The sequence below is a fragment of the Anoplophora glabripennis genome, unplaced genomic scaffold (genome assembly GCF_000390285.2).
Source record: "Anoplophora glabripennis isolate ALB-LARVAE unplaced genomic scaffold, Agla_2.0 scaffold47, whole genome shotgun sequence".
NCBI lineage: Eukaryota > Metazoa > Arthropoda > Insecta > Coleoptera > Cerambycidae > Anoplophora > Anoplophora glabripennis.
Genome location: NW_019416342.1, coordinates 1,215,727 through 1,243,557, shown reverse-complemented (window position 1 = coordinate 1,243,557; position 27,831 = coordinate 1,215,727). Strand labels below are relative to the sequence as shown.

At 33.6% G+C, this 27,831-nt stretch overlaps 3 protein-coding genes across 3 annotated transcripts; 2 read left to right on the top strand and 1 right to left on the bottom strand.

The window, feature by feature from the left end:
- Nucleotides 1-2,082: 2,082 nt before the first annotated feature.
- On the bottom strand, nt 2,083-3,275 carry LOC108906397 (splicing factor 3A subunit 2). Its single transcript, XM_018709626.1, has 2 exons — nt 2,752-3,275; nt 2,083-2,577 (listed from the first exon to the last, which is right to left on the bottom strand). Exons 1-2 carry the CDS (start codon nt 3,167-3,169, stop codon nt 2,180-2,182), a joined length of 816 nt encoding a protein of 271 aa, XP_018565142.1. The 5' UTR covers nt 3,170-3,275; the 3' UTR covers nt 2,083-2,179.
- Nucleotides 3,276-3,985: 710 nt separating this feature from the next.
- On the top strand, nt 3,986-5,921 carry LOC108906398 (CRAL-TRIO domain-containing protein C3H8.02). Its single transcript, XM_018709627.1, has 4 exons — nt 3,986-4,333; nt 4,388-4,603; nt 4,755-4,966; nt 5,589-5,921. Exons 1-4 carry the CDS (start codon nt 4,175-4,177, stop codon nt 5,683-5,685), a joined length of 684 nt encoding a protein of 227 aa, XP_018565143.1. The 5' UTR covers nt 3,986-4,174; the 3' UTR covers nt 5,686-5,921.
- A 428-nt stretch (nt 5,922-6,349) lies between these two features.
- LOC108906470 (ectopic P granules protein 5 homolog) lies at nt 6,350-19,657 on the top strand. The gene is made up of 27 exons (XM_018709737.1): nt 6,350-6,604; nt 6,792-7,002; nt 7,055-7,321; nt 7,377-7,708; nt 7,876-8,159; nt 8,216-8,561; nt 8,969-9,166; nt 9,226-9,630; nt 9,683-9,900; nt 9,953-10,212; nt 10,279-10,799; nt 10,881-11,114; nt 11,350-11,814; nt 11,870-12,352; nt 13,813-13,949; nt 14,245-14,395; nt 14,453-14,647; nt 14,699-15,018; nt 15,072-15,289; nt 15,341-15,577; nt 15,632-15,792; nt 15,847-16,190; nt 17,864-18,294; nt 18,354-18,561; nt 18,633-18,874; nt 18,928-19,112; nt 19,176-19,657. Exons 1-27 carry the CDS (start codon nt 6,575-6,577, stop codon nt 19,272-19,274), a joined length of 7,182 nt encoding a protein of 2,393 aa, XP_018565253.1. The 5' UTR covers nt 6,350-6,574; the 3' UTR covers nt 19,275-19,657.
- The last annotated feature ends 8,174 nt before the right edge of the window (nt 19,658-27,831 follow it).

Genomic DNA, 27,831 nt, shown 5'->3' with positions numbered 1-27,831 from the left:
TAAATCCCTAGTAGAATATTATATATACAAATTATAAATTAACGCAGTAAATAATTTAATTAAAAATAAATTCATAGTCAGCATATAAGTAAACCGAGTGTTCTTTAAAATATGTACTTCGATATCGATTTTCCGACAGTAAAGGTGGCTATTTTAAGGATAAAAGTTCCTATCAACATAATATGTTATTAGTTTTCGAGATACAGGACACTAGAGATATTTATAAAATGTCATATTGTAGATATCCTAAAAAACTGTTTCTTGGCACAAACCAGAAGTTTCAAAATACAGTTGAATTAAATATGTTGCTATTTATTTGCTTCAATTCCGGTAATTTTCAAAATTCGTGTTTGTTATCGTCTTCTTGAAACAATAAATTGACACAAATAACAACCAATTTATATGCTGCTTAATTCCAGATATAAACTATTAAGAAGCTGTGGTTTTCTGGAATATGAAATATGAAAACATTAATTTATTTATGGTTTTAACTCATATTTGACTTTTGTCACTTAGTCTTAATCAGTGACTATTCGCGAATATTAAACTGATAATGAAGCGTGGGACCCATATTGTTGTTTAGAGAAAAGTGACGAAAAAATTTCAGACTAAACTTGCCAAATAAAGTTAAAATAAGAGTAGCCGACCCTGAGATGGAAAATGTTTCACAAATAATTTTTTCATAAGTAACTGATACTTAAAAGTATCTGATTTGATCTATTAGTTGAAAATATATGTATATTTTGCAAAGTGCGATCCTTTTCAAAATCGGCCACCCCTATTTTAATTTTTTATTTCACAAATTTCATTCGAAATATTTTCATCACTGAAGTTCTCTATATATCTTCATTATTAAAATATGACGACAATTATTTTAATATTCGTGATCGTGAATCGTCACCACTCTTAATAGTAAAAACATTGAACTAAAATTCGAAATGTTATTTGTATTAGCTCTGTGTTTGGTCTGCTTGTAAAACAGTTTTCCCCAACTAACTATTGGCATCATGTTTTTGTTTGGGCAATCAAAAAAGAAATAGGATATTTATTGTTAGGTGTTCCAAATGATTCTGCGAAAATGAATGTATTTGTAAGCACTGCTGTATGTAATACAATATTTTACCAATAAAATTCTACATGTGATTTTTTCTATTAAAATAATAAGATCAAGAAAAATCAAGATTTAAAAATCATATCAACAATAGTTCGCAAACATTTAATTTGTGCGGTAAAAGATGATAAAGTCTAAATTTGATTTTACACGTTTCTTAAGATAATCCATTCAAATTTGCTACATTAAATACTTATTTTGTAAACCGATGGAATGTACAAATGTTCAAAACAATGTTCAGGCATGATGTTGTTTTTTAATAATAAACCAATATCTTATTATTACCAATTATTTTTCTGCAACACTGATTCTTGTTAAAACATTTTTCAGCAAAATATACTTAAAGAATCTGTTGGCTAAACAAACTGAAACTCTACAACAATACAGTTTTTTCAAGTTTTATCAAGCATGTTCAGGAAATAGAAGCAACTAAAAAACTAATAAATGTACTACACAAAGTACAGAGCCTTCATAATCGTTTACAAGCCATGTGACCACCAGGCTTAGGCAACCAACATTGCGGGGTTGGTAGTGACAACGAAAAATCCCTAAATTTTGGCATCACCAATAATAATGATTTGTTTACAATGAACAGTGATGAAATGTTACTCGAAATAATGTGATTGCTGATTTATTCAATAAAATCTTATAAAACATTACACCAATCATCACAGTCAGTAAAACATAATGTTGTGCTTTAATGCAATTTTAATCTTATTTATTTAATTTTACCGAAAATTAATTGCCATCATGAAGGAAATAAAAATACTATTACAAAAAAATTTACTGGTCACGTGGCTTGTAATCATTTATGAAGGCTCGGTATTTATAGATATATGTCATACGAGCTTTATTTCTTATATTTGGTCAACTATACAATTTCTGTAAAATCTGAAAAAACTATGGGCATTATTTCCCCCTTAAAATTCTGTTTACAAGTTTCTGTTTTTACTTAACAGGTTTCATAAAGACTTATTCCACAAGATTTATTTATTTTTAAACTACGTATAAAAATGCTTTATTTTTCATTATGAAAACAAAAGTTACACGACATTTCACTATTTAATATTAATGAGGAGGAGGTACGGGCAACACGGCCCTCATTAGCGGTGGTGGTGGAGGTATGGGGTTAAACATAGGTGGCCTCGGTGGTGGCGGAACAGGTAACATTGGTGGAGGCGGAACGCCTCCAATTAAAGGCGCATGTCTCTGGACTACAGTATTTGCTGTCCTCTTGTTTTCATTCTTGAATGCAAATTGTAAGAAAAATTGCTTAGTATCCTTGTTCCAATGGGTCCAAAATTTGTTGTCAGTTTTCTCTACCTCTCTGCTTGGCACTTTAAATGCTATCGTCTCGTATGGTTCTGCAGCGAACAGAAGATACTGCCACTTGCGATCTGGAGGTTCGATTTTCTGTTCATAAGCAGACATGAAGCGATGACGGGGCAAAACCATATCATTTATTTCTGAAACATAATTATACATCAGATTCTTTTGTTAATACTCAAATAAGTATGTTTTTACACCAATTTACAAATAGATCAATGAAAAGGAATTAAGACAGTGAACTTATATGCAATATTAGTGAAGTAAGTTTAAAAAGAACCCTTAAAAAATAAAAACAATGAAAATAAAAGTACCTGGATAATCTATTTGAAATAGCAGACTTTGCTGGCCTGTTTCTGGATCTCTTTGTTTTGTTACACGGTAGCCAGGCCTTCCAATTTTCACAAACTTTTTTGGTTCTACCCTCGGCTTTTCCGGTTGCAAAAGAGTGGGAGCATCCTTAGCTTCCTTCGCAGCACGCCTTGCTAAATTAGCTTGATGTTTTTTTCCTTGAGTGTGGGCCAAGTAACTACCCTCGTTGTTATGTAGTGTCAGACAGAGCTTACATTCATAAGAACCTAAATGATTTTTCATAAAATACGGATCTTTCTGTAAATCGATAGTTTCTAATGCCAACTGCCTTAACCTTTCTCTGCGATCTCTGTTTGTTTCTGACCATGATGCGACACCACCACCTCCCGTTTTACCCCCTGGTCTATTTTGAAAATCCATTTCTCACAATTTTCAATTTTTTCTTCTAAAATAAAACATATACTTTTGGTTTGACAAGATTAAATTCAGCTTTCAGTTGTCAGTAAAAGAAGATACAAGATGACAAATGACAAATACCTTCAAAATACTTCTTCTTCCGCTCGATTTTTCACCTTCAATCAGAGCACATCAGCACAGCTGGTTTCGTTTCGCTATATTAAAGCTAAAACGAAAGCAACTCGCAGTGATTCTCAAACAGACGAAACTTCAACAAAATAGAAACTCTTCTCGATTTAAATGAAGTTGTAACTTTTAACAAACAATTTTTAAACTTTTTCTAACTGGAGTTGCGTAATTAGAGCATAATCTACATGGAGGAACACTGATCGCTCAGAACTGACTGTCGCCGTAAGCGTGTTTCCTATGAGCATTGTTTAAATACCGTATAATATTTAAACGTGATTTAAACAATATGTTATAAAAATAAATATCTTGTTCTGTGTTATATATTAAATATGTATACTTGACTTCTTGACTTCGATTTCAGAAGATCCCTCCATGTTCTGTTCGGATGAGCTGTTAGGATACATCTGATTTCAGATCGTGGTCACCGAATACTCCTATCGGGGTTCTATTATTACATTTTTTTCCGTATATCCTCTTTATCGGTGGATAATGAGGTGGACAACCTGTTTTTTCTAAACCGCCAAATTTAAATTATTATTGATAATTTTAGGTTGTCAAAAAGTCATGACCTAATTATTTGACTTCCCTTTAATATCAACAGTAAAGTATTATTGTACTTTTCTTAATTTTGGAAACTGAGATGAAAATAATTGTTTTATAATTAGTAGTTTACATAAAATATGGGTTTACTTACTGATGATTGATTTTTGATCTCAATGATATGTAGGTGTAGTGAAAAGATAAGATAATTTGACCATATAGATTGGCTAGATTAAAACAGTAGTTTAGTGTTACTGAATGAATTAAAATTGATTAATTACTTATTGGTAAAATATAATCATGGCTGAAATACAAGTAAAACCAGTTAATGAGGCAGATCTAAAGGAACTTAAAAGTACAATGAAATTAATAGCAGATGCAGATCCTAACCAGTATCATAATGATTTCTCATTAAAACGATACTTAAGAGCTTTCAAAACTGTGGATGATAGTTTTAAGGTAAACAAATATGTTCACAATCACTCTTTAGGGGTTATGTAATTTAAATTTTAGGCGATTCTCAAAACGAATAAATGGAGAAAAGAATATGGTGTGGAAGAGCTGACAGCAGAAACACCTGCTGTTAAAAATAATTTAGATGCAAATAAAGCTAGAGTCCTCCGTCATAGAGATATGTATGGGAGGCCTGTTGTATACATACCAGCTAAAAATCATAATGCTACAAACCGTGATATTGATGAATTGACAAAATTCATAGTCTATTGCCTGGTTAGTTTTTGATAAATAGATGGAAAATGATTGAAATGCTAAAAATATGAATATGGTGTAACAAAATTCATAGAAGTATTAAGCATATCAAATAGCATAATTGTTCAAGAGGAATAAATTTATTTTTTTCATTGATATTAGTAATTTTTAGGAAGAAGCATGTAAGAAATGTTTTGAAGAAGTTATAGACAATTTATGCATCGTTTTCGACCTGAAAGATTTTGGAGTCTCATGTATGGATTACCAATTAGTTAAAAATCTGATATGGTTACTAAGTCGCCATTATCCAGAAAGGCTGGGGGTGTGTTTGATAATAAATTCATCAACATTGTTTTCAAGCTGTTGGGCTGTGATAAGGGGATGGTAAGAGCCTTTTGAATGTACAGAGTTAAGCATACATAAAACTACCATAAATTTTTATGGTGGAAATAAATTGCACATACAGAGTGTCCCGTTTTATAGGTGTATAGGCCACTATCAAAGAGTAGTAAGTAAAAAACAGATGAAGGTAAAATATTCTTTATTGCGTAGCCTTATGATGATGCGTGCCAGTTTGTGAAATACTGTATTAGCAATTTTTTATATTCAAATATAATAATACAACCTCAAAACCTCTAAAAGCCCCAATGGAGTGTCGATATTTTAAGTATCGATTTTTAGTAACCTTTTTTTATACAGTAATAATTAAATTACCATCCGAACAGATATGGAATATCAATACATTCCATGGATTGGAACATTTCTAGAGTATACAAAGAAATATACTTACTATTCTTTATTAGTTACTTCTGTTTTTTTAATATTACTGTCTAGTACTTGCTAAAATTGAAATGCCGCCACACGAGACGAGAGAGAATGAATAAGTCTGTAGTGACTGCAACCTGTAACTACTAATATTATTTCTACTAATTTTCAGTACCTAGTCATAATCAACTATCTTATATCAGCGTTGATCAGGTACTAATTTTTAATCATTTTCTTTTAGGTTAGATGAAAACACAACAAGCAAAGTCACCTTTGTAAATTCTGAGGAAGAATTATGCAGTTATTTAATTCCTGATATTCTACCAACAGATATATAAGTATAATGTGTACTTAAAATGAATTATAGTGTGTTATTTATAAAAAAACTTTATTGCCAGATTAACATATCAGTATTTGTTTACTACTTAAGTTTGATGATATTTTTTAATATCTAATTCTAAACTATTTGTGCTATAACATTTCTAATTTTATCAGCTAAGGTAGAATTATCTAACAAAAATGTTCAATCGTCTTTATGTAAATTATAAACCAGTACAAAGTTTCTTTACATTAAGATTACTGATTTTATTTACGTACGAAACCCTCTAAATTTAAATAATGCGCCTTTTTGCCGTATCTGATCTACGATCTACCCTACTAGCCTTGTAAAGTTTCCAACCTTCGAGCATATACTTCTGGAGGTAGTCTTCCAATAGATCGGTGCGTTACAAAGCGTATAGAGAGATAGCTATTATGCAGGTATTAGCTATCTCTCTCCTTTGCTAAACGTTATTGGCTCCACTGATCGCACGTCACAGAAACAGCCAATCATATTCATCGAAAGAATATAAGGGATAGCAAATACCATGGAGACTATACTATCTACTACTATCTAGTCTCCATGGCAAATACCATCATTTTATATCTATAGGGAAAGCGCAGCGTAGTTCAAATGTACTGTAGTGTGAATGTAGTAGCCTTTATAACTTGAAGTGACAATAATTGTCAAGTGGTGAGGCAACCAAAATATTTTGATATTTTGTTTGAATGTAGTACAGAAATTTTAAAGTGTAAAGTAAAATAAGTTCAAGATTTAGTTTCAGTTACAGAAATAAACAAATATTGAACAATTGAAAATGTCAATAGTGTTTAAGATAGGTATTGTTTATCTATATTGACAAGCTAACCAATATCTTTATCAACAAATATCTATATCATTGTTTAATAATGGAAGCTGTTGTCGAACGAAAAAGTAAGGTATGCACTTAATTTTTTATTATTTGCATATATATTTGCAATATCGTAGTATTAGTACTATTAATACTATAGTAGTTACTGAATTTTATTTATATATAGTGTTTTATACTTTTAACATTATAAAATAAAATATTCGTTATGTTCTCTATTATATTTTTATAATTAATATACTTTGTATTTTATATAGAAGAAAGATAAAGTAAGGTCTGCAAAAAGTGAAAATGTGACAAACAAAGTAGATGAAATATCTAAAGAAGACAAACAGCAGGTAGATAACAATGATGAAATAAATAAAGAAACAGCAGTTGTAGAAAATGCTGCTGATGCAGCAAATATGAAAAACAGTTTGGAAGTAGAGTTAAAAGATAATTCCTCTAAGCAAATTAACCAGACTATAGGTATGAATATTATTTATATTATTAACATATATAGTTCTTTTAATAATTTTAGAAATTAATGAAAACATTACCGAATATGTAGATGACTTTAAAAAATTGTTAAATGTCAACAAAGAAATAGTAAATACATTGAAATTGAATGACCTTACTAACCAAACTAAAAACGAGTTACCTACACCTGAAAAAACATCAGAAAAAGCACATACAATGGCATTTATAAAACCATATACAGTTTCTCAGTTGAGTGCCTTGTACCACAACAATGAATTAGAAATATTAGAAACGTACAATGCTCAGTTTGCGGAAGCAGAATTGAAAGGTATGTGCCAACATTATTTTAAGTACATTATATTAATTTAGCATATTTTCATAAGGCTTAGCTATCAAACATCATCCTCTCTATGAACTTCTTGTGAACTACCTGCAAGTTTGTGAAAAAATTACTGGGAATGCCTTAGAACTGGAGCAAATTCGTATAGAGTACAAGTCTCTTCAGTCTGATTTATGGAGCATTGAAACAGCTACTCAAACGGGACGTGGCGAATGCCAGGATGGAAGTATTGTAACAGCATCTCATAGTTATAACAGAAGTATTTTTCATAGATCTGTTTTTCAAAGTATCGTAAGAATTTTAGGTAACGTACAAAAGCTGGTTTACGAAAACTATATTCTTTATTCATACTCTGCTGGAGAACTGAAACTTCAGGTAAATGTTGAAAATTGGAAGCTATTTCACTTGCAGTAACACCTTTTACTTTTATGTAATCTATAATATTTTTAAGAACTTATTCTACTTAAAAAAATATTGGGTATGAGAAACTATCAACAGTGATGAAAGCGGAGCCACATATATTTATAACAGTTTTCTTTTAGATTGATTTGTTTGTACAAACTGTGATAAATAACTGCACCAACATTACACAACTAAATAAGGACGCCCCAGTTGCTTTAGTTTTACAAAGCGAACCGCCACATCTGTCACCATATTTAGCAGAAATCAGAATTTGTATATCTGTTTTATTTTCTTTTCAAAGAAAGTTAATTAGAGAAACACAGTTCATTAAAGAAACTCGAACCTGGCTAACTCACCTTGTTGCTGTTCTTTTACGAGTGGCAAATTTTCAAGATCACCTGTTTATACTAAATCACATACTGAGGTAAAGTTTATAGCTTTGTAGGTGTACAAGTATCAATTGAACCGTTAAAATTGTAGATGTCCGTCTGGTGTCGGCATGTGGGCATCATCATTTATACAAACACCATTAGATGTTAACGTCCAAATGTCACCTTTTGCCAACTACCAAATAAATCATATTCTAACGGTTCTTGCTACGATACTAACCCCAATTAAAGAGAGGGAAACATTTTTACAAGACATCGCTCAGAATAAAGAAGTAGCCACTGAAGCCCTTTGGGTTATGGTTGATTCCGACGGGGAAGAGGATGAGGAATCCTCGGGTACTTCTCTTAGAGAAAATGATTTGGTGGCTCTTCTCAATCAGCTGCCATTGGATAATTTATTTAGGGATCTGTTGTTGATATATACAAAAAATTACCAGGTATAAGGAAATCTAATAAACGCAGGGTGTCATTGAAAGTGAGATTTTCCTTTTGCCGTTCAGTCTTAATGGAGGAGATATTTACGTTTTAAACCAATTGGAGTTTTTTGAGATGTGTCAGCATTGTTTGAAAACTGAGTTTATTGTTATTGTGTTGATGATTAGATAAAATTTATTAGAAGGTAAATAATTAGATTAGGTTAGCAGGTGGTTGATACAAAATGCCACATATCTATGACATTAACAAACTTACTTCTTTTAGATATCACTTCATTTCCCTCCCAAAATAAACATATGCTAAGAAAACCCCACTTTCAATGCTATTCTAGATAATTCTAAATCAAATATAATCTTGGGAGTTAACGCAAGGAGTTTTATAGACGGATAGACTTAGTATTGTTTTTTAGGATGTTTATGATACTACGCTAATAACGGAACATCATATATTAAAGTTTCTAGCATTTTCAACGGTGCTATTAAAAATTTTATATAAGGGCATTCAGACTTACGACCAACCAAAATATAATCAGTTTTCAAAACGACTGAGTCGCTTTATACGTCATGTTACTCAGTATGCTACAGATCAATGGGAGCAGTTTTTGAAGGTAGAGCTGTTAAAATTTGTTACAACTCGTGTCAATACAAACTATTTTAAAATTTCAAGGATCAGAACTTAGAAGATAAAGCTATGATGGAACACCTTCAAGTGGAATATGATGCCTTTTTCCTGAGAGCCATCTATTACTTATACTCGTCGCAAAAGCTGGGGGCTTGGCAGTTTCTCGCTGTTATCCCTTATAACATGGTTACGATAAAAACCTTGTGGAAGATTTTCTATTTTCTCCACAGCTCAGATAATCAGGCTAGAGACATCTTGAATCCCCTGGATGCTGAGGATTACAGTAAGAAAATGTTTAACGATGAACTAAGGACAGAATTTGAGGAGAAATTAAGCGCTTTGGAGGATGCGGAAGCATATTATTTGTTGAATACTTTTGCTAACATGGCTTTAGCTAGGATGGACGAAGATATGGATTTCATCAATGCCTGTACTATAGATTTATTGAAGGTATGGAAATTGCTATTGTTTTATCAAAATTAAATTATTTATAATTATGTAGGTTGGATTTATAAGCCAAGTGACTCAAGAGAGTTGTTCAAAATCTGCAAGAATACTTCTCACCCACCTGACTTCAAAATACCCTCACTTATTGTCTGGTATATTAAAGCAAGTCAAAGAAAATATGGAAAAAATAGGTGCATTAGCGTTATATCTCTATGAAGAATTACCTTTATCTGTTTGGAAAGTTACCGATGCGGATTTAGAAATCATATCAAGGTATAAATATTTCTTAAAGCTATTTTATTGTTGAATTTAATATATTTTTCAGATTATTGTTAAATAATGCCTCAACGACGAACGAAAATAAATTATCGAGGATGATTCTCTCTAGACTTAAGTGGGATTCCCTTCCATATGAAACGCATTGTGATGTAGCAATATTAGTTGTACATGCTGCCGATCAAGAACCTTCCGTTTTGCAATGGGCGTGGCAAACTATTCTAAGACTGAAGCTGCATATAAGTGATAAAGCTTTTACTGAAATCGGAAGGATTCAGGAAGTTGAACGATATGACATACTTGTGAAAGGTTAGAAAGTACTTGTTATATCGATATAAATTAAATTGATGGATCTAAATTTTAATCAATTTTTAGGAATCAGGGAACAAAAAGCTTTAGCGTCTTTTGTAACCATATTGATGACGAGCTGGGGCCACCTAATCCCTTTGATTTGCACCAAAGGCCTATCTCAAATCTTATTCCTCCAGTCTCAACAAAAATACGAAGCTGTTTTGTTTGCGCTTTACCAAATCGTTCCGCTATTTTTAAACAGTCAAGAGTGCCTAATAAACTGCGACAAATTCCAAGAGATCTTAATAAATCTGCTAAACGCCGATAGAGGATATATTTCAATGGCAAAAAGTTTAGTTTTCGCCCAGAACACGGTCTTACAGCAGTTTGGCAATATGATAGAGACGCAAATTGTTAATTATGCCTTTTATGACCTTCAGAGCCCAAAAGGGTTGGTAAGACTGTGGATAAATTCGTTGGTATCTGTTCCTAACTGGAATAGAGACACCGCTGTAATATACCTTTTGGATGTGATAGTTAGGACGGCTTTCTTCCATGTTGATGCCTTAGAAGTGGTTTTTAACATCTTGAGAGATTTGTTACAGGTGAATATCATCAGGAAAATATGAATTTATTGTATAAATTTAGAAATTCCTCACTAATTTTTCTATTCACATATTTTGAAGGATGGTAGCCCCCAGGAACAGGTCGGGACTATAAGTTCGATAATCAAATGGGTTTCCAGTACAAACACTAATGGTAGTTTGATTGTGAATTCTCTGACCAGTTATACTTGGCTTGCTTATATTATAATTGCCGTTGAATATCAAGAAAGAGAGGTGCACTCTGGAATATGGAAAGAGCTTCTTATACAACTGAGTAGACAGAAAGGAAAAGTAAATGTCGATCATGCTATTAAGGTACATTTTTTTCCTTAAATAAATATATCTGGTTTACTACCACATAGATGGTTACTATAAAAAATCTTCCAGTAAAATTCTTTTCATAAAAACTTTTTATTACTGCGATCATAAAATCCATTTTTTCAAAAAACAGGAACTCGAACCTTAATTTTGTGTGTTTATGTCCTTCAAATGAAGATTTTGCATCTGTCTTTTTAACAATAGTGATTTTAATTGTATTAAAACCTTTCAGAAAGCAGCAAGTGTCGTAAAGGCTCCGTCTTTCTTGTCCGCTTCCCTTGGCATATATCGTTGGGCCCAGCAAGCTTTAGACACACCTTTAGGCCATCCTTTATTGCCTCTGCTGTGGCAAAAATTTTTCACTTTATACCTGGCACGACTGCCTTCTTGCGGTGCCGCAGACACGGCATGTGTCGGTGATAAATTTTTCGACGGTTTAGTAAACTTCTCTTTACTGAAGAGGATAAAGCGACGTTTACAGGAGAACGTAGATTATTTCCAGGGTAAATTAGACATTAAAGACGAGGACAACGACGAGTTAGGTAGAAAAAATTTTTATTCGGCTTGTCACAAAGTTTTCCGAGCATTTTCGTTATGGTTGGAAGAACCAAGACTACAGGAAAGTAACGTTTTACTAAAGAATCTGCCGCCTCAGTACGAACCAGCTCTATTATCTTTCATAATGCAAGGAAATGAGGTATGCCCATCTTTTAAACTGCTTGTGTACTTTTTTGTTATATAATTATTTCTAGTTTCCGTGGTACGATTACTTAGATTACGAAAAACTGAAGAAGGAACAACAAACTTGTATCCGAACGTGGCGAGTAGCAAACTTTCGTGAACGAACTAACGTCAACCAACCGCTCTTAAATCCTGGCAGCAGAATAGAGAGTTCGGACCCCAAAGAACGGATATTAAGAAGACTAGCGTCTTACGATGCGCCAAAACCGCCGCCTCCCATGGGGAACTGCGCTCCTATGTTACCAAGGATTGACATGAGCTGTAAGGAGGATATGTTCAAGGGACTGGATCAGTGCTTCAAGATATTGAAGCAGTTCGCACATAATTACACGTTGAGGTTGTCCGAACAAAAAGCACTGGATTGCTCGTACCAGGAGTTAATTCCACAGCTTTATAGGTCGGTGTTGAATAAGGTTAAGAAAAAAGTGCCTTGCAAGGGCAGAAACCAAGCTGTGCACTGTTCCGGAGCTGCTGTTATAATATTAGAAATGCAGGTCAGTAATATTGGAATTATTAGTATTGTTTTTTACATCAGTAAAACAGAAAAATTCATATAAAAAATGTGTCGTTACTCTTTACTGTCAAAAATATTATATAAAATTTCAAGAACGAGAACGAGATTATGCAACAGGAAAATATTCGAGAAATATTTTTTTAAGCAAACTTTATCCTATATCCCCAATAGTAAGCGTTTTTCTATAGCGTTATATACACCATGATCATGTCAAATCTGAATAAGCTGCTAAAAGTTGTATTTATTATTTGAAGTCAAATAATAAATACAATTTTATCAGACTGTTCTGATTTGAAATGGGTCACACTGTATGACTTTATTTTTTGATAATTTGCAAATAGGCAACCAGCAATACATTTTTATAGATTTTATTTCACAGTTTGTTTAAATATGGATTAACGCACAAACTTTTCCCCATTTTAATGCCTTGACTTTTTATAAAATGGACTTGGTTTGAAACTTCAATTACTTTTTGGTGTAAAGAAATTTGTAATTTAAGATGCCGTTTGTTCAAAAGCGGCGAATTACAAATTTCTTTACAAAAAAAAGTAATTTGAGTTTCAAACTAACTCCATTTTATAGAAAATCTGCGTTAGAATGGAGGAAAGTCTGTTATTTGTGCATTAATTCATATTTAGACAAACTGTGTAATAAAATCTATAAAAATGTATTGCTGGTTGCATATCTGCTATAGAGCCTTATTAAAATTTGATGAAAAAATTAAACCATGTCGTATATTATTTAGAGATGGGCACTTTTCGGAAAGGTGTGTTACAGACATATCCGTTGGACATGTCGATGAAATGTCCGGACATGTCAGGAAAAGTACTTTTCACCTTGAATCTAATAAGGCACCTATGAGTGACATCATGTTTTCACAGGTTGAGGGTACACAAAGAAAAATATTACTTTTAATTCTAATGAATATCTGTCGATATATTTTACTTATTTACCTACCTTTAGACTTTTTTATAAACTAGTTTCTAATTTTCCGCTGACAGCCAGTACACTTATTTAAATGTTTTTCCATCCAATCTTAAAAATTGTTTTTGAGCAGGAGTTACATTTATAATGATATTTACTCAATTTAGAAAAATATAACCAAATTGTTGATTTTGGCGTCATAATTCATTTATAAACTATTTGTGTATTAAATATTAAATTAAAATTCAACTGATTACTATTTACTAATTGTTAACTTAACCAAAAATAATAAAATATGGCCATTCTAAAAGAGATTATATTTTTAAAATGTCAGTTTCACTTAAACAATTACCAACGAACGGGAATTATGAATGCAACAAATTCCGCGCATGCCCATACAACTTTTCATTCTTGAAAATTGTCCTCAGGACATGTCCTCTTTTCACGACATGTCCAGCGTCCAGCTGACATGTCCGCGGCACATCTCTAATATTATTGAAATATTTTGTCTTGCAGGAAGCAAGAATAAATGAACGAATTGATCATCAAGTACAAACTAATCGTAACGCATACGAATCTCTTTTGGCAAAGACTCTACAATCTCCACCATTGAATTTACTCACAGCTTCCGTAACAGTTCAACACACCGTTAAGTAAGTTTACACTAATACAGATATTTTAAGGGAAAGATTTGAATCATTAATTGTTCGTTTGTTAAAAATATTTTAACATCTGTTCTACAACCACCTTGGGTATTTTGTTGCCATTTGTTAATGGCAACTTGTTATAGTCAATAGTTGGTATTTATTATTGGTTATAGTATTTTTTAATTATGATAAAATCCTTACAAATGTTTGATATAATGCCCCCAAATGGCCGCAATCTGAGAAAGATGTGCAAACATATTTCTTTATGGAGACGGGAAAAAATATTAACAATTTTTTCCAGGGTTCTTCAGAGTCAACTCAAATGCAATCCATCAACTGCCGAGTTAGGCGTGGAATTATTTTATTACATCTTGTCATTGTTAAATGAAGAAACAAATGCATACCTTCCCACCAGAACATTATTCACAATTTGTTTGGAAAAGTTAGGACAGGTAACTGCTTGTTGTACATTAAAGAATATTCCCATATGTTTCCACTTTTTTTTTCAGTCTCATATATGTGGAGTTGAATATGAAATGCCCAGGTTACTTCAAACGATTTTAAAGGAACAAAATTTGGGGGTATATCTCGCTCAACATTTCTCTCCTACGAATGTGGGAACTGCGAATTTATTACTGATGTATTCCATAATTTGCAAGGAAGTAGGGCAAAAGTATGATATTGCATTTGCACTTTTATCGAAGGTAATCGAACAGAAAACACTTGTTCCGGTATTACACAAAAATATGTTTTAGTTTGAAGTAGACAAGTGGCTACAAACTAAACAGCCGAAACTTAGTCAGCGGTCTCAATTCATCCAGTCCGTTGTCAAAGCTTTGACGACGTTAGGCTTTGATCCTCCAGTGGAAACTTTGGTGCTTCATGAATTGTACAGAAAACACTTGCTCAGCGTATTCGAATTCCAATTCCCCGAACATTACGGTGAGGTTTTGATGCATCTGTTGAAGGCAAGCAATGGCAATCCCGAGACAAATTTGTTAGCAATATCGGTGTGGCTGGACATATTGAATTGTTTGGCAAGACCAGTGGTACTTAATTTGAAATTGCCTCTACGGTTAGTTCCCGTTGTTCACTCAAGTGCCATTTTATTAACTTTGTTTTTTCAAGGGATCAATTGAGACAGTACGCCCAGTATCAGAAGATGCTGCAACATCAAGAGTTACTGCAAACATCTGAACTGCTGTCGGGGCACTTTACACAAGAAAGACTTCAGTACGGCTTGTACGGACTTTACCCCAAATGTAGGAATTACATGGACGTTATAGTCGTGCTACTGGGTATGACTGGGCATGGGATAATTGTTAGCATGCTTAACACTCATCAGGGTAACATACTGCAAAAAAGTGTGAATATGTTTTACTTTGGATATATCATAGGTTTGTTGGGTGACAAATTGTGTGAGAAAATTTGGCCGTTCATCCGAGATATGTTCGCTCCTTGGTTGGTGCCGTATTCCATGCAAAACCTGAAGGAAAATATGGCGTCTTGGATACAGCAATTGGCCGACGATAGGTCGATACTACTTCCTTGGATACCGGCCGACGGAAATTTTGCCCAAAAGGTCATAAACGTGTTTTATGAGTGTGTGACTTTCATCATCCACACATTGCCTGGTAAACTATATTATAATCTTCGTTAAAATAATTCTTGAATTTTATTCGTTACAGCTTCTAGCAGCATACTGAGTTACATATGGCAGTGGTATGTTACCTGCTACGCTCATACTTCCGTCAAGGACCATATTTTAACACCCATACATAAAACGTTTGTAAATTTCCCGTGGCATAACTTTTGGCCGTCGGTGATAGACGTTGAATTTATGCTCAGGGTAAGAAGTACATTTAGTCCTCGATGTTAATAATACCATTGTTCGTTATTCTAGGTTGTCGATCAGTACTTGCCCGAGAGTCATTCGTTTTTAGGCCACATTTTTATATCCGTGGCGTGGCCAAACTGGTTGAATAACTTCACGAATGCCCCACCTCAGCTTAAAAGTCGCGTGTACCAGTGTTTCTTGAATTTAATAATAAAGCTGTCGAACGAACCGAACATAAAGAAAAATTATGGTGAAAAAGCCAAGTCTTTATTAGTGCAAGCTGAGAATTTCGACTGGACCATCGTCGACCCGGTAATTTATCAGCACGTGATGGACTGGGTCGTAATGAGCTATGATTCCTCTGTTATATTTAAAACCGATCCTCTCGATTTAGATCACAGGGTTCTACAGTGAGTATCTATCTCTAAGAACAATTCTATTCCATTCATTATTTATAGAGGGCGTGTCGTGTTTAATCTATAAAAATTAAACTTCAGCTTCCTGATGATATTTGTAATAGAAAAGTCTTATACGAAAAAGTTCTATTTCGCGTTTTTTTTTTGTAAATTAAAGTTCATTTTTTCAACGAAAATGAATGCCGACCCTGTGTTATTTATTAAAAACTTTGGAAATGTTTTTATGTGGCTTATAATTTAAGTCGGTATAATCTAATACTAGTACTACTACAATGAACGTTAGGTTACATTGTCAAAAAATGTGTGCAGTCAACTGATTTTGTACTTGTACTGAATTCATTATTCACTTAATTATTAAATGTTAAGCATCGTCCATCGACCCATCGGTGTTAAAAAGTGATAGATTCCAGACAGAAGTTTTTATTTTGTAATTCCATGATAGTGACAGTGTAATTTTTATAAAGGAAAAAATAAGAAATAAGAAAAAGAAATTGGAAAATCTTGACGAAGACCCCACAATTAGTACTCGACGACTCGCACAGCAAGTAGGAACCTCGTCTTGTACCGGACATCGCATCTTAAGGCACCAGCTGTTGCACCCCTATCATCTGCAACCAGTTCAACAGATTTTACCCCCGGATTGTGTTCAACGAATGCGTTTTTGCGATGGTTTTTATGGCAATGTGCCAATCAACTCGACTTTTCTCGACACATGAGGCGACATTTACACATGATGAAGTGAATTTCCATAATATGCACATATGGGACGAAAATCCTCACGAGATTAGGGAAACTCATTTTCAACATCGGTTCTCGGTAAATGTTTGGGCTGGCATAATGGGCGATGTACTTGTGGGTCCCCATTTCTTTGAAGGACTAAATGGACCAACATATGCTGACTTTTTGGAGAACCGCATGCCTGAATTATTGGACGATATGGCATTACAAGTTCGGGCACGCATGTTTTATCTTCAAGATGGGGCTCCTCCACACAGTACTTGAAAAGTAGCAACACTTTTGAATGAAATTGTTTCCTCAGCGGTGGATTGGACGCTTTGGTCCTGTGCCGTGGCCACCTCGGTCACCCGATCTAACTCCAATGGACTTTTAGCTTTGGAGTCACTTGAAGTCATTCATTTACAATACTCCAATTGCTACGGTGGAAGAATTGCAAAACCATATACTTGAAGTTGCTGACACAATTAGGAGAATACCGGGAATTTGGGAAAATATTCGCCAAAATTGGCTGCTTCGGTGCCATGCCTGTATCCGCGCTAATGGGGATCAATTTCAACATTTTCTCTAGAAATGGTAAGTTTTATTTCATTTTGTTCCATATTTTAATGGAATTTGTTTAGTGCACGCAGTTGGCAACTACAGATGCTTACGGATGTGCTTTTGTTTGCAAACGCTTGCAGTAACAACAGTGCATTTAAGATAGTAAAAGACTTTTCTATTACAAATATCGTCAGGAAGCTGTAGTTTAATTTTTATAGATTATACACGCTACGCCCTGTATTTTTGGAAAATTTCCACATCTCGAAAACTTTAAACCAGCTCATTGCCTTTTGATCTGAAATTACCTAAGGCACACCCTTCTGAAGTTGCCATAGACTTATACAACACCCTGTATACTTAATATACATAAATTGTTCAACTTATTTCAGCTTTTTGAAGTTTGTTTCAAATTACGATAAACCACTGTCAGAGCCAACATCCGACGTAATGTACAAAAGACAAATTTTCGTTAAAACTTACATAAAACTGTTAACTGTATATACAAGCAGGCATAAAAACAGCCTTGCGCATAAACAGCAAGAAATTTATCTCTTAATATCTCGCCAACTTAATGATTTGGAATATGTGGTTACTTCTGAGGGAGAAATGACAGTGTTGTTAAAAGAACTGTTGTGTATATTAAACAATGATAAAATAAATAATGCGTCTGTAAAGGCGTTTAATAAATGGATTGAAAACAAGCCCGGAAATGGAATCATTGTTAGATGTTTACTGAAAACTCTGGGCATGGCTGTAACTGACTTTGAAATTCTTGCCGAGCTATTCGAAGCTACCTTGACTAGCTATTTTTGTAATATAGGTAAGATTTGACGATTATAAATTTAAGATTTGTAGACTGATTTCTTGAAACTTTTCTAGTGTCTGACGAATTTCAGCCGACGTGGAAGGAAGTGGGCGAACTTTTAAATATACTGGTTTCTAAGCAGACTGACTTGGAACAAGCAATTCTTAATAAAAGTTGCTTATTGACGTTAAATGCCATGCTAGTCCAAAGGATAACCAAATGTACTGATCCAGAGGCTTTACTAAATCTTTGTTTAGAGTGGATGATCAACATTAAAATTAGGTAAGTCGTTTTCCATAAAATCATACTTCAGTAGGTTCATTTACCAATTTTTAATTTTATAATTATTTTAGCGAACCAACTGAACAAAAATTGCCACTAATATGGTGCGGTTTTATCATACTGGTATTGCAACATGTTGAAAAAGACGAACCTCTCTGTGGAACGATTTTATACAAATTTGCACACATTCTTCAAGAAATCTCTGAAGACAAGAGCAATTCCAGCTGGGGCAGAGGACTACTTAGCGTCATAGGTCTAAGTAGACAAGGAAATCTGTCGCTGAACTTTAGGTTTCTTTGTCGAGCCTTGGCAGGTTCGTCTTGGTCCTTGTTTACTTTATTACAATTTATTTAATATCTGTTTTAGGTTATATATTAGCCCAACTTCCAGAGATGAAAGGTGAGCCCCAGGTTATAAGAAGAGTAGCGAATGCGCCTGCTAAAGTGGGACAACTTGGAGGTAATACCGAGTGTGTAAAAGTGTTGTTAACACTTGATTTTGGTCAGTCGCAAGGAAAAATTAAAGATTGTGCAGAGCTAGCACTTCGTCAAGTAAGTTGTTAAATGCAAGTTTAATAAGGACGCTAAAATATTAAATTAACAAATTTTTTACAGATTCAAGATTCAAACAACTCGTTACACAACGCTCGATCATTTATCTTCTCCCTTGTTAAACAATTTTATACGAAACCTTATTTGAAGGATATCGGTTGAGGGTCAATACATTATATTTTTTTATCTCTTTAGAAATATATCGCATTAGTTTTTTTATTAAGAATTTTTTGAGGTTTAAACAAATACAAAAATTTCTAAATTTGTAACAGATATTCCGTAATGGATATCACACAATGGATCTGAAAAGTGAAGTAATGTTTAAAATGCTTACTTAAGAGAACTGATTGTATAATATACATATTTAGTTAACATTTGCTATCAGGGTTTCATACCCCAATCGGTCATTTTTCGTCTTTGGCCTTGCTTAAATTATTTTGCTACTGTTTAAATCTCAAGGTACCATTGTTGTAGGTTAATAAATAATCAAGTAACGTGTTATATTGTGATATGATGCCATTGAAATATAAATACATTTATGTTTATATTGCGTTTTACTGAAATACATAGGTAAGGTAATACATAGGTGAAATATAGTAAGGTGACCAACAGTACTTCCTCGAATTTTATATTGTTTTCTCTTGAACCATATTCCTTTTAAAAAGTGTGTTCTAAAAATACCCCGTTCCATCGTATTTCACTCGTTTATACTCCATTAATATTCAAATAAAACTGGCTCCTTGAGGCGAGTACATTTTGTGAGTTCCCGATTTTTTTCAGATTTTTCTGATCCCCTGATTTACTTAGGATTTGAATTATCTGAACTATACTAATCAAATCGGTAGGAAGTTACATTTCCCGCGTCTTCCATATTTCCACCATTTTGTTAGCGACCAACAGATATTACGATTTCTGTTCTCATTTTCATTCATAGATCTAATATGTGTTCATTATTGTATATGTAACTAACCTCACTTATACCTTCTTATATCCCAGCGTTATGTACTAAAAACTAGTGATGGGCATAATCGACCAATTTTGATAATCGAGTTATCGGTAATCGAGTACTTCTAATAATCGTGTGATCACTCGAGATACGAGATATTGGTCGTTTTCATCCCAGCGGCGCAGAAATATGTTTGTATTAGTCATATATCACTTATAAGCGTAGCTAAAAAAAAAAAAAAAAGCTCACGCACTTCACAACCTAACCACTTTTTCGTATTATTCTAAAAAAAAGGTTACGCAATCAGTGACTATTTGCAGTATGCACTAACATTTTGGGGTGCAACCGTAGGGTAATAATCACTCGAGTGGTGGGAGTAAACATCTCGAGATATCTCGAGTGATCTCAATAATCGAGTACCACTCGATTTTTCACTCGAAATCTCCCATCACTACTTGTTAATATTAACCTATAAGTAAGGGTTTTTGATTATTACTAGTGATGGGAATAATCGAATGAATTAAATAATCGAGAGGTTACCATTCGAATTAATTTTATAATCGAATGATCATTCGAATGAATAATCGAAAGTTCACTTTGAAAATTTCCGGTCTATCCCAAATCATATGCGAAACATGTTGACGTTAGGTAAATGAATGACTGTCGCGGATTGGGGCATTTCTTCCATATTTCTTCGTTGCCAGTTGAGTGATTCAGCAGCATGTGTTTAAAATGAGTAGTCGCCGCCTAAAGAGGTCCATTGTTTGGGATTTTTTTGAAAAAAAAAATTATATAGAAAACATAATTTGGTATTATTTTCATTCATATGAATTTTTATCCCCGCTAAATAAAGCTCCCATCTAACCCCCCGCGATGCCACTCATAAAATTCCTGCATACCTTTTTTATTGTATGTCGGTGATATTCGATTGTCTCATCTATCCTCTCGGCCGTCTTATCTCGAGATGTTGTAGCTCGTTAGAGCGTTGGAACAATCGAAACATCTGCGCACTCGCTCGAGTAGTGCAGGTATTAGTAACGCTGTGGCCACTGTCATTCGTATCCGAATAATCGAATGATTCTATATGACCACTCGAGATATCTCGAGAGATTTTCATAATCGATATAATCGATAATTTTCATTCGAGTAGTCCCATCACTAATCACTACTAAAAACCTTATTTTATGATGAGTAGTTGTTTAGTTTAGTTATCTTGTTCTTGTGTAATTTATTAGAAATTATTTATTTATAAGTAATACTATACCCTATAAATAGTTAATAATGAAATGAAAATTATAGTAGACTTACATTTTAAAATCTGCTTAGAAAATAAATACGCTTTCGTAAGTTTTTTAAAGAAATTTATAAATTCAGACCGATTTTATAATCTGATTTAAATTATTTCTGCTGGAATCTAAATAACTAAACCTGCATTTAATCAAAAAATGTAAACTCTTAATAAAAAAAACTCATTTTACGTGTAACACTGCTACATAACTAACAATCTCTTTACCTTGCCTTGGATTGCAATAATTAATCAGAAATTAATTATTAAAAATATTAAAAGCACGAGAAAGAACAGGTTATGTTTCCTATACTACTGGAGGTAGCATGCCATTGCGAAAAGTGTGGCTGATTATGCGAGAGAGACAGACGGTGTCTCAGTACTTGCTGTCTCACTCTAGAACGCCGCGATTGGTTAGAAATGAATGCTCCAACCAATCGCTGCGTGCTAGAGTGAAACAGCAAAAACTGAGATATTATATGTCTCTCTCGCATACTCAACCACACTCTTCGCAATGGCATGCTGCCTCCAGTAGGATATGCTCGAAGGGTCCGCCACAGTGTTACCAGATCTCCTGAGAAGAAAGGGCCCTAGCCGGCGGGGCCCAGCCAGGACAAAAGGAGGTCCCACAAAGCGCCTACACCGGCCGCATTTGCGGTCGGGGTAGACGACNTTTCGTTCGTTTACTTCAGCGGGATTCTGGGATTTTTTATTTTGACAACTGACAGTTGTCAAATCACGTGACGTACCGATGTAATTGCAAACTATTAAACGAACTCCTACAATTATATATTATATAAATATAATATTTTGCTATATTTTGTGCATGTGTTCCTCTATTAAAAAATATATTTATTAAAATCTCCTGTTGAAAAAAGAAATCTCCTGTTTTTTTGGCTACATTTCTACTGTTGACAGAAATTTCCATCTGGCAACACTGGTCCGCCATATTCTTGGCGACTTTTTCTCGAGGATAGGGGTATTTAAAAATTGCCATACGTAATTCATTCATAAATCAATTATATAATGTGATCTGAACATTTTCTTAGTTTAATCCTTGTACAATGCCATATAGTCCTATTTATAAGGATATGATGCAGCGCCATCTATATATTACAAGCTGAGTTAACTCGCCATAGAATGAGTTACAGTTGTCTACCTTCTTAAGAATTCTCTCCTAGTTCAGTGCAATTTCTGAGAGATAGATGGCAGGACTTGAAAATTAGGCAACAAGTTTTACAGCTTCATTGCAATCCACACAAGGGAGAGTTCGATGTTATTGATTGAAATTTTGAATGGAATAATATATTTCCAATTACCCAAAAATTGTCAAAAAATTAAAATACTCTTCTAAAGGTGGTACCGCACGCACCTGTGGTCGCTAAACACGCTGGGAGCGTCTATTTTTGTGTAAGTCAGGACCATTATAGTCCACCGGAATTTTTTCAGATTTTTCTGAACCCTAAATCTTTTTGAGAAAATCGATGGACCATGAAAATTGTCAAAAAATTTAAGTGTTCTTCTAAAGGCGGTACCGTACGCACTTTGGGTCACTGAACATTCTGCGATGGTCGGTTTTTGTACAAGTGCTACCTTTAAGCAGGAAAATTGCAAATCTTGAAGACTGTATGAGCTAGATATGAACTGACTGCAGTTTTGGATTGACCAAGGCTGTTATAGTGCACCCGATTTTTTTCAGATTTATCTGAGCCCTTGAACTATTTGAGAAATATCGAGAAATAAGTCACGAATATTCATTCCATTAGCATGTCTCAAAATCAAAATGTTTCTTTCGAAAATCAAAAACGTTAGTAAATATTTGAAATTTTAATAATAAGAACTGATTTAGGATTTGAATTATCTCAACTTTTTCTTAGTTTAATTTTTGTATAAGTAAATATACTATGGTTTAATTTAAATAGTCCCAATATAAAAGGATCTAAGGCGGCGCCATCTATATATGACAAGTTCAATTAACTCGCCACAGAATGAGAAGCTATTACAGTTCGCTACCGACCAAAGAATCCTCCCTAAGATTAGTACAGTTTCTGACGGACAGATGGCGGTATGAAAATTTGGAACCATCTAATGCAGCTTGATTGGCCAATCAACACAAAAAGCGTTTCACTTCTAATAACACGAAGCATGAGAATTAAAAAAATAGTGCTTTTCTAATGACGGTTCCGTATGCAGTTGGGGTCGCTAAACACTCTGCGATTGTCGATTTTTATGCAAGTGCTGCCGTTAAGGAAAAAAATCGAAAATCTCCAAAATCAGAATGAGTTAGAGAGGAACTGAATAGAGTTTTGGATTGGTCACGACTGTTATGGTCTGCCGGAATTTTTTCAGATTTTTCTAAACCCTAAAAATATAAATTAATGTAACTTTTTCGTAATGTTATTTTATCTATAATAAAAGGTAAACTGTTGTCCATGTTTGTTTTACTCTGTACTAAATAAAAATAATAATAAACTGTTATAGGTTGTTTCACATCATGTTCTTTCTGCTTTCGTAGTAAAAAAAAAGTTTGGTCTGAGCACCCGAAGTGAATTTCAAGCTGATGTCTCAGATAATTCAAAACATCAGTGATTTTTTTGCGGCAGTCTACAGCGCACTATGTTTTTGGGGTCGCTGATTACGAAGTTGATATTAAAAATTACGAAAAATAATAAGTTCGCCAAATTGTTTGAAAATTTAAAGAAATATTTTGTTTTGATATTAAAATTCACGAAATATAAAATTGTTATATCAATGAACATAGAAGCGAGAGACATTAAAATCTTAGTATAAATCTTCAGCGTTTGCAAAAAAGTAGTTACTGATAATGTATACACTACGTTTCTAAGCTTAATTGGCATTCCTGTATTCACCTTTAATCACACACCTAAATGACTGGTAATCCAATGACGTGGGAAAATAAAAATAAAAAAGTTTTTAACTCGAAGACGACATAATCCGGCGCTGGCAATAAATCTGCCAGATGCATGCGTCGGTCAGCATCGTGGTATTTCAGCGTCCATCTCTCTCGTATTTTGCTGGTCATGGTCGCTTTGAAAACCGCGACTATAAATCCTGTCCCCGGGAGGAGGCAGACAACCAAGTAACCAGACTCATTCGCAGACATATATAGTGCGGGACGATGAACAGCTACCCATGCAAAATTATGGGACTGGACCAAATTAAACAATAATTTAATTAAATGGTACATGGCTTGTCCAATGTCTATAATAACAGTTATACAGGCAAAAATTAGACATTTGGTTCTAGAGATGGGCAAAAAATCACCATCTGTGATTTATCTGTTAACGGAATTTTCTGTCGACCTGTTAACAACTCAAAAATAAATGTGAATGTGATGAATACTGTTAAATAACCACGCATAATTAATTGACTAAAAATTAAGTTTATAGAACTCTTTGTTTTACTTGTCGTACAATAAGTAGTAATTATAATTATATTGTTTTGTTTGTAAAAAGATTAAAAAAAGCTGTTTCTCCAAGAAAAATCCCCCTGTACTCATTAGATTCCCACTAAACATTTTTCAGTTTCTGACATGTTTCAGAAACGTTTCCATTTTTCTTGAAACGTTTCATAAAAAATCCATGCAACCTTCTGGTAACGTTCTAGAAGCCCAAGATGTCCTCCCCAAAATACGTTTCCAATGAAACGTTTCAAAAAATTGGTTTCAGTAACATTCTTTTTATGTTCTATTAACGCCCTCGATATTTTTGTTTTACGTTTCAGTATATTTTCAGAAATGTTTGAGTAACATAATAATTTTATTACCATATTGTTCTCATAATGCTCTCAACTTTAGATCATTTTCATTTCAAAAGCGTTTTTGAAATAGTACCTATAAATAGTGTATTTTTTTAAATATCTCTAATATTCCTTTGTGATATTTTTATTTGTATTGTGAATGACTTAATTCGAACTAAAAAAAGTTACATTGTATATTAAAAAAAAATAAATTTGCTCTTCTAGTTTGGGGATGCGGCAACTTTTACTAAGAATTTCTTTCTTTTTGAGAAGCCACTGAAAAAAGTTTCTAATATGGATTACGAATTTTGCCATTCATCGTACAAATAAAAATATCACAAAACAATATCAGAAGCATTAAAAAAAAGCTACACATTTTATATTGTTCAAATAATACGCTTCTGAAATGGAAATTTTCTAATGTAGAGACCATCATGAATATGGTAACAATGACGAACTGATAATTAGAAAGAGTTAGTTATGATTATGAATTTTGAAATGGTAGGTATATGAAAAACAAATAACATTACTGAAAAATAATATAAAGTTATAATTTCTTTTACGCATGGTCAATATTACATATATCCTTTTAATAATAATGAATTATACAGCAGAAATAAGGATACAAAATAATATCTTGACGAAGTAAATATCTGTAGGTATACCTAAACTCTTTTATTTAAGCATGCCTATACACATAAACAAATATAAACATTTGTACAAAATATAAAATAAATGACGTCTATTTCACTTGATTCATCCATATTTCAAATAGTTCTCACTGACTAAGTAGTTGCTCTTCAAATTATATCGAAACGTATAGTTGTTGTTCCATTTTCTTAGTTCTTGTCCCTTGTCCTCTTGTCTGTAATAGGTAGTGGGTATAACTATATTTAGGTAGATGTGACGCAAAATTGGAAATCTCTTTACACATATCGTTTTAAACATTTTGCATCAATATTCATTATTTTATATGCACCTTACAATAACCACAACTGCACACACTACAAATTATCACATAAAATAGCGTCAAAGTAAAGATGAATAACAACGAAACCAAGCAAACTGACAAACCGCAAACCTAACCTAACATAATACGAATTGAAACGACACACGGGAAACAAATAAACTCGGGCTGTTACGCGCAGTCTACGCAAGTCACGAACATACATTTTTTCTAGACTTGTGTTATAAATATGCTACCACATTTTTTTTTCTAATTATGTCTTTATATAAACAAAGGCAAATGAACTAACGCTTGAGAAGGACTGGGGATTGAGAGCAAAATTTAACTAATGTCGAATGTTCCATAAGAGCAAAAATAGCAAAGGGTTGTTCGTCTGTTATGTTTCCGAGATCGAAAGGTAATGTTTCGAGTAATGTTTCAAACTCTCTTCAATTGTAACGTTTCGGCTATGTTTCACTAAATAAGTTTTCAAGTGCTAAATTTCTGTAATGAAACAGAAACGTTTCTAGTTAATGTGTCAAATGTTTAGTAAAACATCTCATTTGCAACGTTTCATTTACGTTTCGTGTTTAGTGGGTTAGTATTCTGAAAAAAATTGGACTCACTTAAAGTGCTACCCTTTCTTATGGGGAAAGCCAGTATTTCTACATTTGTCATTAAATTGGCAAACATCTTTCTTTAAGTCCTAACCGACCTAAATCCGTAAATTTTCCGGCGATGAAAAAAAAAACCTCCACACGCTAATGAGCGCGACATATTTCTGAATACACCCTAATACTTTTAATCCCCCATTTCACGTACAGCGCTTGGCTTAATACTTATCTGTGGGACAATACGGGCGTTAATGTGGTACAACTGTGCGAATAAGTTCGTATCCGTTGATGATCCCTCGATATTAAATCGGGAACAATCGACGGTTCTGCAAACAGCCTTTTGTCTGGCGCAACAGCCCCAGGCAGCACCTTGGGTGCACTATCGAAGCAATCTCCACACATTATATGGCGGCCGGCCACATAAAACTACGGAGGAAGCATGGAAACTCCATTACAGAAAGCTATACTCGTAAATCTAGTCGTCTGTGGCGAGCTTCCATTCGCCCCTTCTTGTACGGTCGGCCGGATGCTCCAGGATGTGGAGCCGGGCTCTGATCTCTGTTCTCTTCAGGCTATGCCCCTACACGTGGTGTGCATATAAAAGTTCTTTCAAGATTAAAGAATTGAAATTCTTTTTTTTTTCAGTTGGTTTTTTAAGTTTTACTCAAAAATCAGGCTTTTTTCGAAGAGTAGTAATTTGTAGAAAATTGAAAGACGAAACCGAAAATATCATTTCACTAGTTTTTAAATTATTTAAAAAATTTAAAAATATTTTTTGAAGTTTAACACCCTGTATCTTTTTAACGAAGCGTCCTTGACAAAAACTTTATAGGAAAGACCCCTTAAAATTCATCAAAGAATACGAGGTTTCATTTTAGGCCACAATTTATGAATCACCCTTTACAATCAACAAGTACTCTTAAATGCGAATAATTAATATAGTAATGATGATTATTCAATTCCAATTAAAAGAATGCATATCCAACGGGCGATGCCCAATAACAGGATATATTAAGTTTATTGTTAAAGAAATAGAAAAAAGAAATTAAATATAAAATATAGAGAAAAAGCATGAAACTTAGAGATAATACAAATATAAAGAACAAAATAAAGTTGTGTATTTTAAACGAATTCAATACAGTAGTTTTGATCTCCTCCAGCATACATCA